Genomic DNA, 15,683 nt, shown 5'->3' with positions numbered 1-15,683 from the left:
ATAATGAAGCCCAATAACAACAAATCAGTGATCACTGACCACCGCCTAACATACAATCATGACTTTGATTGGGACAATACACAAATACTAGACAACGAGCCCTATTACACAAAAAGACTGATATCTGAAATGTTATACATTAAACGACAAAAAAAATAGCATAAATCTACAAACAGATATAGAATGTTTGCCAGCTATTTACGATAATATAATAAACAAACTGCCTAAGATCTAATGTCACCTATCTAACTCTTTCTATCTTAAATGTATTTTTCGCCCTTGAGCTCATTACCATCTGTACCATCGGCATAACCACACGTTAAACATCAGTTGTCGCGATATATATACCATAGATTCAACAACACACAAATGGAGTGCATATCCTGTAAGCATTTTCTGAGTCACCACCATTTATACACAAACTAACGGTAAAATTACTTTATTACAAACAGGTATTTATTATACTCATTTTATTAACACAGACTTAACCCCTCAATCTAACTGCATACCTCCCTCGGTCTGGAAACCTCGGAGAATTGCCTCGCGGGATTATTATGCAAGCCGTACAAAAAAAGAGCCGAATAAGTTGGATCGTTTTATATATATGTAATTTTATACAACTAACATGCGATAAATATGTACAGCGGTTCTGAGGCAGTGACCCTTTTAATCATGCGAATACGATCACGGATTTTATGTTCACACATGTCTTACGCCTTTATTATACGATGTTTTATCATTAATTTCGTTTTTATTTATAATTCATTTATTTAATTCATATATTATGCTGAAGAGGATTCAAAACATGAATCGAAACGTTCAAATTTTTATTGTAATTTCCGTCATTCTATAGAATGTTACTAATGTACTTAATGTCAATACAATTGCGACATATCATCTATATATAACAAACTTACAATTTTATATTCACATCTCCTCGCTCTTATTGCCTCTTTATTATTTATTTATTTATTAATCGGAGCTCTTTATATAATTTTAGGAAAATATTCTTTCTTCGAAACAAGAGCAAATAGTCTAAGACATCTTGTATATTAGGAACACTTTATCGAGCATAACATTGGAAAAGCATTCATCAAGATTGTAAACATTCGATATGTGTACATATTTATATGAGACAAGCTTTTTGCATTTAGATAAGTAGTTGTGATTTTCTACGACGTCATTTTTGCCCGCTGTGGTATTCGCAGTTTTCAAAACGCACTGATACGTCCGATTCTTAATCTCCGCGATAGCAAACTTATCTCAAGATATCCATTCTAACTGCAATCTCCAGAGTCATTAAAAAGGTTTCGCTACGTTAAGTTAGCCTGCTGAGCATGACGCGAGTAATATAAAAACAAATTTTAACTACTTTATAGTAGTCTCTATTGTTGACGTTTATAAAGTGAAAAAATTTTAAAGAGAGAAATGTAATATTTTATATATTAGTCTAAAAAAATAATTAATTTATAATTATAATTGAGCAAAGATATTATTAATATTGACTTATGACATTATTGAACATATTTAATAATTAAAGATTAATATAATTTTTAGCAGAGATTTTTCAATCTGTTCGGCATCAAATGATGCGGTCACGACAAGTACATAAAAAACAACTAGCTGTGATTATATTTACGGTATATCGTCGAGACGCTACAAAATAATATATTTAGAATTCTTATGTTAAATGTGATTCCAATTAAAATATCTCTAGAAATGAATCTGTAATAAAAAATTTAACAACACTATTTTTGTATAATTTTGATGTTAACTTTTGATTGCGATTAGTTCTAGTAAAATTGACGCAAGTATTTTCAAACTTTTGAGATTTACTTTATGAAAAATAATAATTTTCTTTAGTTTAAATTTTATTTGCAGTTTTACGTTCACACACGTATAAAACATAATACGTAAAACAATTTTATTTTTCAAAGCGCATTTACATAGACAAGACTTGTTAGGATGTGAGCTAGAAATGCAAAGAACAAAATATTTGCCGCGCGAGTAATTATAAATTATTTCATAAAATATTAAAATATTTCATAAACATTAAATATTTGCCATAAAGTATTTAAAATAAGAATTATAAATTACCGTTTTGTTAAGACATATTTACAAATGATATTTATTTTTTTAAGGATTATATATATTTTTCTTGTATTTCAACAAGAAAAATATTTTATCTCGCATTACAATTAACAATTGATTGATTGAGAAAGCCGTCATGTATCGATCTAATGTAACCATTTTAATTCATATTAATTTTTTTCAAATATATTTATATTATGACCTTAACATATTGAAAGTCGTAATTGTAAGATATCATCTATGATGTCGCATATCTATGTTCGCATTTACTTACTATTCTCTTATTGGCTACTCTAATATGCGTCTGTATACACGGTAAAATTAAATAATATTTATATATTCTAAGTACGTTGTTTAACAACAAAATAACAAGAGGGTTCGTCACGTCAGTTGACGCTGCAGATTCGTTTTTTATCGATATCTGCGCGAGTGATCAATTGTATCTAACAAGGGAACTGTCGGAAGTGTCTCTCACCGATTTTAATGAGCTTTGGATATGTTGTAGAACATAAAAAAATATTAGACCTATATTTTTTTTAACGGCGTATCTCAACGTTTAGAGGTTCAAACAATCCTTCAAAGAATAACGAATTTTTCGTTTTTAGCGAATATCTTTGAAATTATAGGACATGAAAAAATGTTTTATACGAAAGTTTTATGGTATTTTGTTCTCTTTACAATAGTATAATTGTATTTTTCAAAAATGTCAAATTTTTTAATTTACCCCACCCCCACCCCTTGTTTTGCAAAATTAAAAAAAAATTTTTAAGAACAAAAATTAAAGAGTATTGAAAGTCAAATTCATTCATGTATAATAATATGTGGATTCCACGAATCAATTTTGAGAAAACAAGATAACTTCGTGCTATAGGCGCTGCGCTATAAGTTGTGTTTATTTCTTTATTTCGTTATTTCTTTAGTTGCGACACATTCAATAAAAGCCTCTTGTGTATATATTTATGTTGTGCATATATTGGAACATAAAAATAGATTAATCTTAATGACATAATACGCAACGTATTACACGAAATAAAGCATAGATGTGTATATATGTATATATATACATATATATATATATATATATATACATATTTGCATATTTTGCACACGGCACAAACGAATAATCTATTTTTCTAAGGTCTAAATAAAGACCGAAACGTTTGTATAATAAAAATTTCTTAATTTGAAATTTTTGTTTTCTTCTTTTTGCGCACCTATACCGCTCGGCTCCTAAAGCCCTTTCATTTTATTTTTAATTTTTAATTGGAGAGTCTTTAGTCTTTATTCCATTAATATATATATAACAAAAATAACATATGTAAGTATATTTATATATTGCAAGAATTCAAATAGTGCTGTGATGCATAAAATAAAAATAGAGATTATTTTACCTCTGCAGGCATAAACGTGTATATACTGTTTTTAAGCAATAAAACTACAAAGTCATATCATCCGAGATGACATTTGTGGAAGTTAACTCAATCAGTGTTAAATAGATAGTGCAAAGAAAAATAGATTGATTATATGAATATATAATTTTTACATGATAAATTTATTCGTTCGTGTCGTTGTGCAAAATATGCAAATATATATACATATATATATTTATATAATCATTTAAATTTAGATATAAATATCTAATAACGGAAAGCTGTTTTTTCAGTTCGTAGTTAGCAATGTAAAGAAGTGTATTGAATATTGTGCTTTCGTGAACATGTAAGTATTTATTGTTGAGTTATATTACTTTTTTGTCTTATTCTTGTCATTCATTGCTTTGAGATTATTGAAATTATAAAAATTCGTTAAATCATTATTATGCACATACCTATAATGCAATATCGTAATGTACCGAAAACCGAAATGAAATGGAACAAGAATTAACTTGCTAATTACACACACGCACGCACGCGCATACACACACACACACACACATATTAACAAATAAATCAATACTTTAGTCTTAAAAAATTTATTACATTAATAATAAAAAACAAATATTTAATTCTCTTATCGTTATTCATTTTTTGTCATTTTTCATATTATTATCTTGTTCCGTATTTATAAAAAAATCATTTTTTTGTCAATGAAATGTAATGATTGATGGTTCAATGAATTTTTTGTAAGCATCTATACCAACAATAAAATTATTTTTTGTTTGTAAAATTATTTTCTGGTTACTTTAAATTTTAGAATTTCTATTTCAATATCTTATACTGTAGTTTTTTTCTATCATCACAACATACACAAAATACAAAATTATTATTTTGTTTTAATGGCTTAATTTATTTTGCCTTATTATATTTTTGTCAAGAGAAAGTAAGAGATGACATTATTATCATAAAAAGACAATTTTATTAATTGTGAAATTTATTCTTTTTTATATATAATAAAAGTTCGAGATATATATTAAAATTTTAATATTTCAGAATGCTGCAGTTTAATCCATACAACGTAATACTTTTACTTTCTGCAACTTTTACTGACTTGATTTATCAACAAACTCCGATAACTCTACAGGAAAGAGAAGTGAAAGAAAAATTGAACGTATGCTGTTAGAAATAAAAGATGAAGAACAACTTCAACTAGAAGTGGAAGAAACATTAGATTTTTACGATGAATATGAGATTTCAGAAGCGGAAAAAATTGATTTTTTAGAGACAAAAAAATGAAGAGAAAATCTATCTCCCAGAAGAAGTTATTTGTAATTCTGTTGAAACAATATCAAATGACTATAAAAGGCAAGCTGTGGAATACTGGAAGAGTGGTAAAACAAGACCAAGATCACTCGAAGGAGTTAAACAAAAATTTTAAAAAGTTACATTGATATGACAACTACGACGATAGGAAAACCAAATCATTCAAGGTGGTAGTAGGTTGGAAAAATTAAAAAAAATTTCTGAATACACATTAAATCATTTTAATAAAGCATTTGAAAGAAAAATCATCATTCATGGTATTGACATCGCTCGATGGGCTTTTCAAGCACAAGAAAAAGAAAATGCGTCAGGATTCAAAGCCTCCGAAACATAGGTAAACAGATTCAAAAAGGTACATAATATTGTGTCTCGGAAAATAACAAAATTTGTAACAAAAAAATCTGTGCTATCAAAAACAGACTTGGAAGATAAATGCGATACATTTATTACAAATGTAAAATATTATATTAATCGATATGGAGTGGAAAATATTTATAATTCGGATCAAAGTGGATTTCAGTTAGAATTTCGATCTGGTCGTACTTTAGCTGAAAAAGGTATAAAAAAGGTAGAATCTGTAGTACAGTCTGTATCATTAACCACGCATAGCTATACAATTCAACCGACTATTTCGGCTGATGGCAGATTATTATCATCTCTTTTTATAGTTTTAAAAGAAATTACAGGAACGTTTGGTCCAAGAGTACAGGAAACATTATTCAAGGCGCCTAATATCTTTGTTCTGACTTCAATATCAGGCAAATTAACATCGAATCATGTAAAAACTTGGTTAAAGGAAGTATTTTTTCCGAATGTCGGGCCACAATCGGTATTATTATTAGATTCATGGAGTGGACATTGTCCTAACATAATTTCAGAAACCAAACTAGATTCTGCAACAGATATTGTTTTCTTAACTATATCCGCCGGTACAACGGGAAAAATACAGCCATTAGATGTATACGGATTTTGGTTGTGGAAGAATTTTATTAAACACTTTTCTGATACTGTTATGTGCTGTTAGATCTTGTTTTGGATCTTCATGCAAGAAATAATATCTTAAAATTACAATCATTAACACACTATCAGTTCTCGTCGCCCAGATTTCAAAATTTATTTAAATATGCGTGGTTTCAAAGTGGATACATACAGAATAGAACAGAGTTTGAAACACCAGTAGAATTTTGTTTTAAAAAAAATTCTAAAGTAAAATACGATATGTGTGGCGAAACAGCAATAATAACTTGTTCTTGGTGTAAAAAATCGCTTTGCATAACACATTTTTTCTATGAACATCATCTTTGTAATGAATATGTGCTATAAATGTAAGACATATATTTATGAACAAATTCTGTACTAATTTCTTTAAAAAAGATGTGTTTTTAAATTATTGATGAATACTGTTAAGGTTTTTGGCAGTTTTCCTTATCCATGCAACAAATGTTGGTATTCTTTTAGTTCTGCCTAATAAAAAATTCTTATTCATATGAAATTACGTTTGTAACAATTTCAACCTCTTTTTCGTCTTCCTTTCTTTCTTCTTTTTTTTGATATTTTAACTTTTTTTCTTTTCCTTCTTTTATTTTTATTTCATAGTATTTTTTAATCAATAAACTCATTAAATTAAATTATATATTAAATTATATTTAATAATTATATATATTTACAATTATATATGCAAATGTGAAATATAATATTACTATTTCTTTTATTCTTTAATTTTTTTTTCTAATATGTTGCGTATTATGTCATTAAGATTAATCTATTTTTATGTTCCAATATATGCACAACATAAATATATACACAAGAGGCTTTTATTGAATGTGTCGTAACTAAAGAAATAACGAAATAAAGAAATAAACACAACTTATAGCGCAGCGCCTATAGCACGAAGTTATCATCTTGTTTTCTCAAAATTAATTCGTGGAACCCACATATTATTATACATGGATGAATTTGACTTTCGATACTCTTTAATTTTTGTTCTTAAAAAATTTTTTAAATTTTGCAAAATAAGGGGTGGGGGTGGGGTAAATTAAAAAATTTGACATTTTTGAAAAATACAATTATACTATTGTAAAGAGTACAAAATACCATAAAACTTTCGTATAAAACATTTTTTTATATGTCCTATAATTTCAAAGATATTCGCTAAAAACGAAAAATTCGTGATTCTTCGAGGGATTGTTTGAACCTCTAAACGTTGAGATACGCCGCTAAAAAAAATATGGGTCTAATATTTTTTTATGTTCTATAACATATCTAAAGCTCATTAAAATCGGTGAGGGACACTTCCGATAGTTCCCTTGTAAGATCCTTTCCGTGTTTTAATCGATTAAAGTCCTATAATTATATAAAGAAAGTTGTGTTAACTTTTACTTTCTTTTATATATAAATAAATATTTGTGTTTAACATTCTAAATAATAGTGAGTGTTATTTATGTATTAATATTACATATTAATGTTATAAATTATTATATATTTTATTTATTTTAGTTATTATTATTATATATTTATATTATCTATATTAACATTATCAATACTAGACACATTTAGACAAATATATATCTTCATATAATATTAAAAACATGTTATAGTTTAAGAAACTCTAATAATTCTATAAAAATTTATAATTTGTCTTCATTAATCCAAAATGAGAAGAAAGGCAACTTTTCGCGCAAAATGAATTACCTGGTACTTTTGATGTAAAATAAGATCTATAAAATTATATGGTTCCACTGTGGATTTACAATTTTTTGCGAAATCTACTTTGCTGTATTTTCGGTGAGAAAAAACGAGATCTATAAATGTACCGTTACATTGGTTTCATGTAATTTTTCGCGAAACAAAATACATAATTCTCCATTACCCGGTATTTTTAAATTAAAGATAGGTAGTAAAAAAGAAGATGACCTTTAAACACCAACGTGAAATACATTTTACTTTGCGGGAAAGGTTAAAAAAGTTAAATCGATTAGAGTTCGACCGATATTCTCTTAAAGAATCATTGCTAAAGAATCTCCTCTTTTATCTTCTCTAGTAACCATATACCACCTATATAGTGGTGATTTTTGTTCTGTACTCTCTGGTATCTCATATATATATATATATATATATATATATTAGGATGATGATTTGACAAGTTAACTCGATTTTTATGTGCGGGCGAGAGAGATATTGGCCCCTATTTTTTAGATTATCTATATTGTTAACATCGAAAATAGGTACTCTTTTCTTTTCTATGTGCCATATAATATTGATTTAAAATATAATTTTCAAGCAAAGTGACATATGTATTTTATTCTTTATTCTTTTCAATTGCAGAATATACAATTTATTATATATATTTTCGCGAGTAAATGCAATATACAAGTGCAACTTGCCTGACAAATTGAGAGCAGGAAAAGATTTATTAGAAGAGCAACCTTGGGATGAGTTTTATTTTATTTGTATACTATTTTTTACTAATCGCGCATCGCGCATATCTATTCTCGTTTATTTAGTTCGATAATTTGGATAATTTAAATAAGAATAAAAGAAAAAACTTTTCTATAATCTTGTACTTACAGTTAATAAAAAATATTTTTTTTAGAAATTATGTCGGATGGAAAAAAACTCTTCGATATTCCGAAAAACTAGAATTAAAAAAAATGTTTTAGATAAAAAAACTCATAAGACATAATGTGTTCAATTTAATAAATGTATTATTTTGATTTTGGTTTACTTTGTAAAAAATTCATGTAAAGAATTAGAATTTTTTAAATAGAAACCTTCATTTTATTGCACATTCTTATGATTGATATTTTATATTATTTATTAAAAACGTTAAGTGTATAAAAGCATTATATATATATATATATATAATGCTTTTATACACTTAACATTTTTAATAAATAATATAAAATATCAATCATAAGAATGTGCAATAAAATGAAGGTCCACCCTGTATATATATATATATATATATATATATATATATATATATATATATACAGGGTGGACCATTTTAATCCATCCAGTCGAATATCTCGAAAACCAAGCCCGGGAAAGAAAAATGTTTCAGACAAAAGTTGTATGGTTTCGAGGGGGCCATAATGTGGTACTATTGGTTTGACCTTAAAAAGTTATTTCAAGGTCACGTAAAGGTCACTTCAAGTTTTTTAAATGGAACATCCTATATATTTTTACATATTCTTGTAGCTCATCTCGAGAGCTTTCCAAAACACTCAAAGTGCTGACAAAGAATTTTTCATTAAGTATTTTTTGAGTTATAAGGCTTCAAAGTTGCAGTATTTTGACATAAAATACAAAATATCTCATAAAATATTCATTTTTTGATTATCTTACTCTAATACTTTTATACACAGAATAACGAGACGAATCAATTGGCATAATTAAAACACATAATTATGTTAAAGTAAAAATCTGAATTTGCAACTAACAGTTACACATTTTTACTTTAACATATTTATGTGTTTTAATTATGCCAATTGATTCGTCTCGTTATTCTGTGTATAAAAGTATTAGAGTAAGATAATCAAAAAAAGAATATTTTATGAGATATTTTGTATTTTATGTCAAAATACTGCAACTTTGAAGCCTTATAACTCAAAAAATACTTAATGAAAAATTCTTTGTCATGAGTGTTTTGGAAAGCTCTCGAGATGAGCTACAAGAATATGTAAAAATATATAGGGTGTTCCATTTAAAAAACTTGAAGTGACCTTCACGTGACCTTCAAATGACTTTTCAAGGTCAAACCAATGGTACTATCTTATGGCCCCCTCGAAACCATACAACTTTTGTCTGAAACATTTTTCTCTCCCGGGCTTGGTTTTCGAGATATTCGACTGGATGGATTAAAATGGTCCACCCTGTATATACTAAATTACATAGACCTACAAAATTTAATCTGAAAGTTACATGGACAAATGAACCAATTTATTATAGATTTTTGGATGCTAAAAATGAGTCTACCCTTTACATTACTCTATTATGTCAGGTTTTCAAGTAATGAATAGTTAAAACTTCAAAAAACTGCTATTTGATTATTTTTTTGTTATTTTGACGGTCCATGAATTGTTAAATCTACACGATAGAAAAATCAGTGTAGGCGATTTTGATGCTGAATACGAATCGTAGCTTATTTGACAAACACGCTTGTTATATGAATCTATAAAAATTGCTAAAAATTTGCCTTGATAAGATAATATGACTGGTTTTTAAGTCTGTCATTTAATTTGATTATATCTTAATTTACTCATAAAATATTTGTTGTATAATCGCGTAATATTAAAAGAAATATATAATACAGCGCAATAATCTAATTTTGTATCGCAATAATTTGATTTTTTATTTTGTTTTTTTATTGAGATATGGTCATCTTTACTAATTTAAATAAAACATGTAACATTTTACTTAGAAATTTGAAAGACGTCAAACGTTAAAAGATTATTAGAATACTAGCTTTTCGGACCGCGCTTTTCGTGGTCCTCATGAGCTACTTACATATTTATGAACTGATTTTCACTAAATTTATATCAAAATATTAAAAATTTTTTGAGGATAACACTACTATGTTATTTCTTTTTTCATTTTCTGATATTTTATTTCGCGCTGCCTTTTTCATAAACTTAAATATTTATATTTATATTTTTTTGCTTATTTATATATAGATATATTTTAATTTCCATACAATTTCATATATTGTAGCTCTTAAATATTAATTTGCTTTATATATATATATTTTTTATAACATAAATTTGATTTATATATATATATATACATTAATATATAAATATTAATTATTTTTTTATTATTTAATTATTACACCTTTCTTTAAATTTTATTTACTCAAATATTTTTCCTTACGTTTAATTTAGCCACCGCTAACCCGCTATTATTAGCTGTCATTCAATTTTTTTAACTTTTTAATTTACAAAATTTCTCTGTATCTTATATATTTTTAAAAACATTTTTCATTTCCTTCAATTAGTACAATTTTTTTAATTTCCCTCAATTTACAAAATTTCTCTGTATATTATATTTTTTGTAAAACATTTTTCACTTCCTTCAATTAGATGTCCTTGATTACTAAATTCACCAATCTTAATTTTTACACTTTCCTTTTTGGTTGCTCTAGAAAATGCCACATAAAGTTAACCATGAGCAAATACAGGATGTGGCAAATAAATTCCAACTTTTTCTAAACTTTGTCCTTGGGATTTATTTATTGTCATAGCAAATGACACTCGAATAGGAAACTGTCAAAACATTCCGAACACATTGGAATACAAATAAAAAAATTTTTTTCAAGAAAACATAGCCTTATCTACGATAAAATGTGGGTGGGCGAAACTTAAAAAAAACCACATAGCAGCCTTTTCCGAAAAATTTGCGAAATTTTGGTACCAATTTCGTGAAAATCGGTCCATAAATGTGCGCGAGCGTAGGTGGATGCGTGGGTGGACGCGTGGGTGGAATGAAAATTAAAAAAAAACACACAGCAACCTTCTCCGAAAAATTTGCGAAATTTTGTTACCAATTTCGCGAAAATCGGCCCGTAAATGCGCATTCGCGTAGGTGGATGCGCGAGTGGATGCGTGGGTGGGATGAAAATAAAAAAAAAACCACATCGTCATAATCCCAGAAGAATTAGGAACATTTTGACACCTGTTTCGTGGAGATCGATCCACAAATGCGGAAGTAGTTCGCGGTCATACAGCAGACAGACAGACGAACCGCACTTATATATAGAATTCCTCGCAGGCGTGGACGGATGCGTGGGTGCATGCGTAGGTGGGCAAAACCTAAAAAACCACATAGCAGCTTTTTCCGAAAAATTTCCGAAATTTTGATACCAATTTCTTGAAAATCGGTAGATAAATACTCACGCGCGTGGACGGGTGCGTGGGTAGATGCGTGGGTGGGATGAAAATTAAAAAAAAACCACATAGCAACCTTCTCCTAAAAAATTGCGAAATTTTGATACCAATTTCGCGAAAATCGGTCCATAAATGCGCATGCGCGTGGGTGGGCGAAAATTAAAAAAAAAAATTACACAGTAGCCATCCCCGAAAAATTTGCGACATTTTGGTACTTATTTCACGAAAATCGATCCACAAATGTGGAAGGAGTTCGTAGTCATACATACAGACGGACGCTACTTATACAGGGTGTCCCAGAACAACCTTCCGTCCGTAAAATGACATATTCCTGACACAATTTTAAGACAATTTTTCCTTTATCAAAATTTGATTTGAAGCTTAGTTTTTGAGTTATAAGCAAAAATAGTTAGCAAATCACACGTTGAGTACAGAAGGCAGATAGGAACGGCGCGCCACACCGCGAGCGCGGGCACAGCTAACCGTTCGACGAGTGATTACCGCCGCATGAGTCGCTAACTATTTTATCTTATAGCATAAAATTATGCTTTAAATAAAATTTTAGTAAAGAAGAAAATGTCTTATAATTACGTCAGGAATAAGTGTTCCTTAGTTATATGTATGATATGGAACTCAGAATACTTAAGAAAAGGTCAAAAAGATTTTTAAAAAATTATTACGAGATTTAAATGTAGAAATAAAGAATTTTGTACTAAATTTTGTCTTGAAAAAAAATTGACAGGAAAAAAATATGTGTATGATATGCTAGAGAGTAAAATTAAACATTAAAACATTTAGTAACAAATTGTGGAGATGAAAAATAATACACACAAAAATGTATCAAGTTTTGGAAGAGAAAGGAAAAGAATCAGCTGAATAAAGAAAAATGTAAGGATAGGGTAATTAAGGAAAGATTTCTCTTTCCAAAAAAGACCAAAGAAAATCTAAGAAATAAATTTAGAAAAGAACTAAGTTAATGTAAAAATAATTTAAAAATCTTGTGACACACACACACACACACACGCACGCACGCACGCACGCACGCACATACACATCAATATTATTATTGCAAAAAATTAGCTATTAAACGAAATTATTAATTATTGTTGAAGATTCGTTTTTTATTCGTATCAAGTATGCTTTATTTTGGAGACAATACACATGTTATCGTGAACGCTGATCGAGACGAAATGCGAAAGTATAACGTACGGAAAGCGGCTGAACGATATTGTGTGAAGCACATACGCCGCTATACTCCGATCGCTCATACTAATCAAATACTCTAGAGGTCTTGAGACCTTAGCGCGATATACAAATTATTCTTAACACATAATTCTGACTATACTGATTATATTGTACTAACATACCGCGCGCCTTGACGGCTCATTGTCGTCAACCTTCGCTCGCACATCAACATTTACAAAGAATTCGCCCGATTACAATCATTTGATTCAAAAAATCAATCAAATAAACAAATCACAAATCCTTTACATCGTCTGATTTTTCCATGGGTAAAATGCAAATCTTAGCGGCCGGTCTCTTATATGTTCCCGCTGCAGTCTTAACAACAACTACTCTAGTTACATTATCTTTGCCGAGACAGACTTCTTGTATTCTTCCCAACGCCCATTTTAGAGGAGGTAAACCTTCCTCTTTACAAAGTACCAATTGTCCTATCTCAATTGGCGGTTCGCGATTAGTCTGCCATTTTGTGCGCGCCTGAAGGTTCGATAAATATTCCAATGTCCATCGCTTCCAAAATTGTTGTCGCATGCGTTCCAACAACTGCCATCTAGATAATTTATTGATTTTCAAATGTTCTAAGTCGAGTTCGGGATAAGATGTCAAACTGTTGCCTATAAGAAAATGATTTGGAGTTAAACAATTAAGATCGTCATAATCTGAAAACAATGCTGTCAATGGTCTAGAATTTAAAATAACTTCTATCTGAGTTATTAGCGTGTTTGCTTCCTCAAATGTTAAAGCTGCTTCTGTAGTTATTTTATAAAAATGATTTTTAAAAGATTTAACCGCAGATTCCCATAATCCGTCAAAATGTGGAGCACGCGCTGGCATGAAATGCCATTTAATATTTTCCAAGGCTGTTTTATCTATAATCTTATTTATTGAATTTTCTGAAGAAAATAAATATCTTAATTCTTCTAATTCGTGATTAGCGTCTACAAAATTCGTACCGTTATCTGAAAATATATCTGTCGGCTTACCCCTACGGCTTAAATGCTCCAAGAAACGCGTCCGTAGTCATATTCGAGACCAATTCTAAATGTAATGCCTTTGTTACCGTACATACGAATACCGCTACATATGCTTTCACACGCTTAGAGCCCCTCCTCAGGTTTCACGTAAATATATCGGACTACAAAAGTCAACGTCTGTTCTACTAAATGGCCTTGCCGGTATCACGCGGCTACCCGGTAGATCTCCCATTATTTTTTGCGATAAACGCGGTCTGGCTCTGAAACAAAGAATACACCTGCGCAACACCTTGCGTACAGTGCCGCGCGCCCTGAGCGGCCAATATAATTGACGTATAGCCGTCAAGGTGGCGTCCGTGTCGGCGTGAAAATTCCTTTCATGCTCGTGTTCGACAATCAGTTCAACCAATCTTGAATCTTGAATCACGGGTGTTTAGCGGTATACTGCAATTTTGCATTACTGAGACGTCCTCCCACACGAATCAAGCCGGTGTCATCCATACGAAGATTTAGATGTTTAAACTGCTGTTCCTTGGTATAACTCTCTTACTCATCAATTCGCTCAACTCCTTGCTGAATACCCGTCGTTGCTCCATGCCGACAACGCACCTTTTGGCATGCTCAAGCTCCTCCATCGAAATTGCTCGCAATGGTTTCGTGAGCTCCTTCTTACGCAGCCTTGCTAATCTGATACATGTGGCTATCACTCGAATAAGTCTCTGAAAATTAGAAAATTTATTTATTAACTCATTTGACCACTCGACAACTGGAAGAAAAACAATACGGCGCTCCTCGTCCAGCCGCGGATCTCCCATCGTTTCTGGCTGATCTATAATTTTTAAATGATCCTGATATCGCAACCATGCGGGTCCGTTCCACCACAACGCTGAACTACTCAATTCTTCAGGTTTACATCCCCTTGACAGAATGTCAGCAGCATTATCACGAGACCCCACGTGATGCCAATCCTCGACTGATGTCGATTCCTGAATTTCGCCTACGCGATGAGCGACGAAAACTGGTAGCTTTCTGTTAGCCGCTCTTATCCAATGCAGAACCACAGAAAAATCCGTTCAATAGTATACCTTACTGATGTCCATCTTCAAGGCAGTTATGACCTTTTGTAGTAACTGAGCCAGTAGTTGTGCTCCACATAACTCAAGCCTGGGAATTGAGAGCGTCTTGAGCGGAGCAATTTTGAACAGATTAAGTTCATTTGTTTTTCGTTCGCCTGATTGTCGAATCGCATATAAACACAAGCACCGTAAGCTCGTTCTCTTGCGTCACAAAATCCGTGAAGTTGAATTTGACCTGGTCCATTGCCCTCGATTCTTTGTTGTACACTAAATCCATCCAAGGTCTTCAATCCATGTATGCATCTGGACCATTCATCTGCAAGTTTAGCCGGCAATATTTCATCCCAGCCAATATGAAGCTTTCATAATTCTTGTATCAATAGTTCTGCGCTCAATATAACAGGAGCTAATAGTCCGAGTGGATCGAAAATCTGTGCAACGCTCGATACTATCGATCTTTTAGTATATGATGTATTGACCTCGATTTTGATTGAATAGCAAAATCGATCTGTAACATGATTCCATTCGATCCAAGTGTTCTGGAAAGTCCCTCCTTATCAAGTTTTTGTTACATTTGCGGTCGTTTCACGTTCGCCAAAAATAGGATTGAGATTGATGATAATGTCAAAGGATTTTATCGCAATTACTTCAACATACCGATTTCCAATCAAGATAAGTCTTGGGCTCCACATATGGCTTGTAAATCATGTGTTGAGTCAT

At 30.4% G+C, this 15,683-nt stretch overlaps 1 protein-coding gene and 1 pseudogene across 1 annotated transcript; one reads left to right on the top strand and one right to left on the bottom strand.

Moving 5' to 3' along the window:
• The first annotated feature begins 3,777 nt into the window (after window positions 1-3,777).
• LOC140669528 (uncharacterized) lies at window positions 3,778-6,217 on the top strand (annotated as a pseudogene).
• Window positions 6,218-13,147: 6,930 nt separating this feature from the next.
• Window positions 13,148-15,683, bottom strand: LOC140669664 (uncharacterized). The gene is made up of 6 exons (XM_072899696.1): window positions 15,621-15,683; window positions 15,006-15,322; window positions 14,667-14,928; window positions 14,438-14,606; window positions 14,074-14,304; window positions 13,148-13,662 (listed from the first exon to the last, which is right to left on the bottom strand). Exons 1-6 carry the CDS (start codon window positions 15,681-15,683, stop codon window positions 13,148-13,150), a joined length of 1,557 nt encoding a protein of 518 aa, XP_072755797.1.

This window comes from Anoplolepis gracilipes, chromosome 9 (assembly GCF_047496725.1).
Source record: "Anoplolepis gracilipes chromosome 9, ASM4749672v1, whole genome shotgun sequence".
Lineage (NCBI taxonomy): Eukaryota > Metazoa > Arthropoda > Insecta > Hymenoptera > Formicidae > Anoplolepis > Anoplolepis gracilipes.
This window is presented reverse-complemented; position numbering and strand designations above follow the sequence as displayed.

Excerpts from the sequence above, each read along its gene's own strand:
- LOC140669664 (XM_072899696.1), bottom strand. The coding sequence starts at position 15,683 with ATGACTCAACACATGATTTACAAGCCATATGTGGAGCCCAAGACTTAT. Across the intron at positions 14,607-14,666 it reads TGGACGAGGAGCGCCGTATT|AGACTTATTCGAGTGATAGC; the intron begins GTTTTTCTTCCA and ends TCTAATTTTCAG. Across the intron at positions 13,663-14,073 it reads GATACCGGCAAGGCCATTTA|AAGCAGCTTTAACATTTGAG; the intron begins GTAGAACAGACG and ends AAATAACTACAG.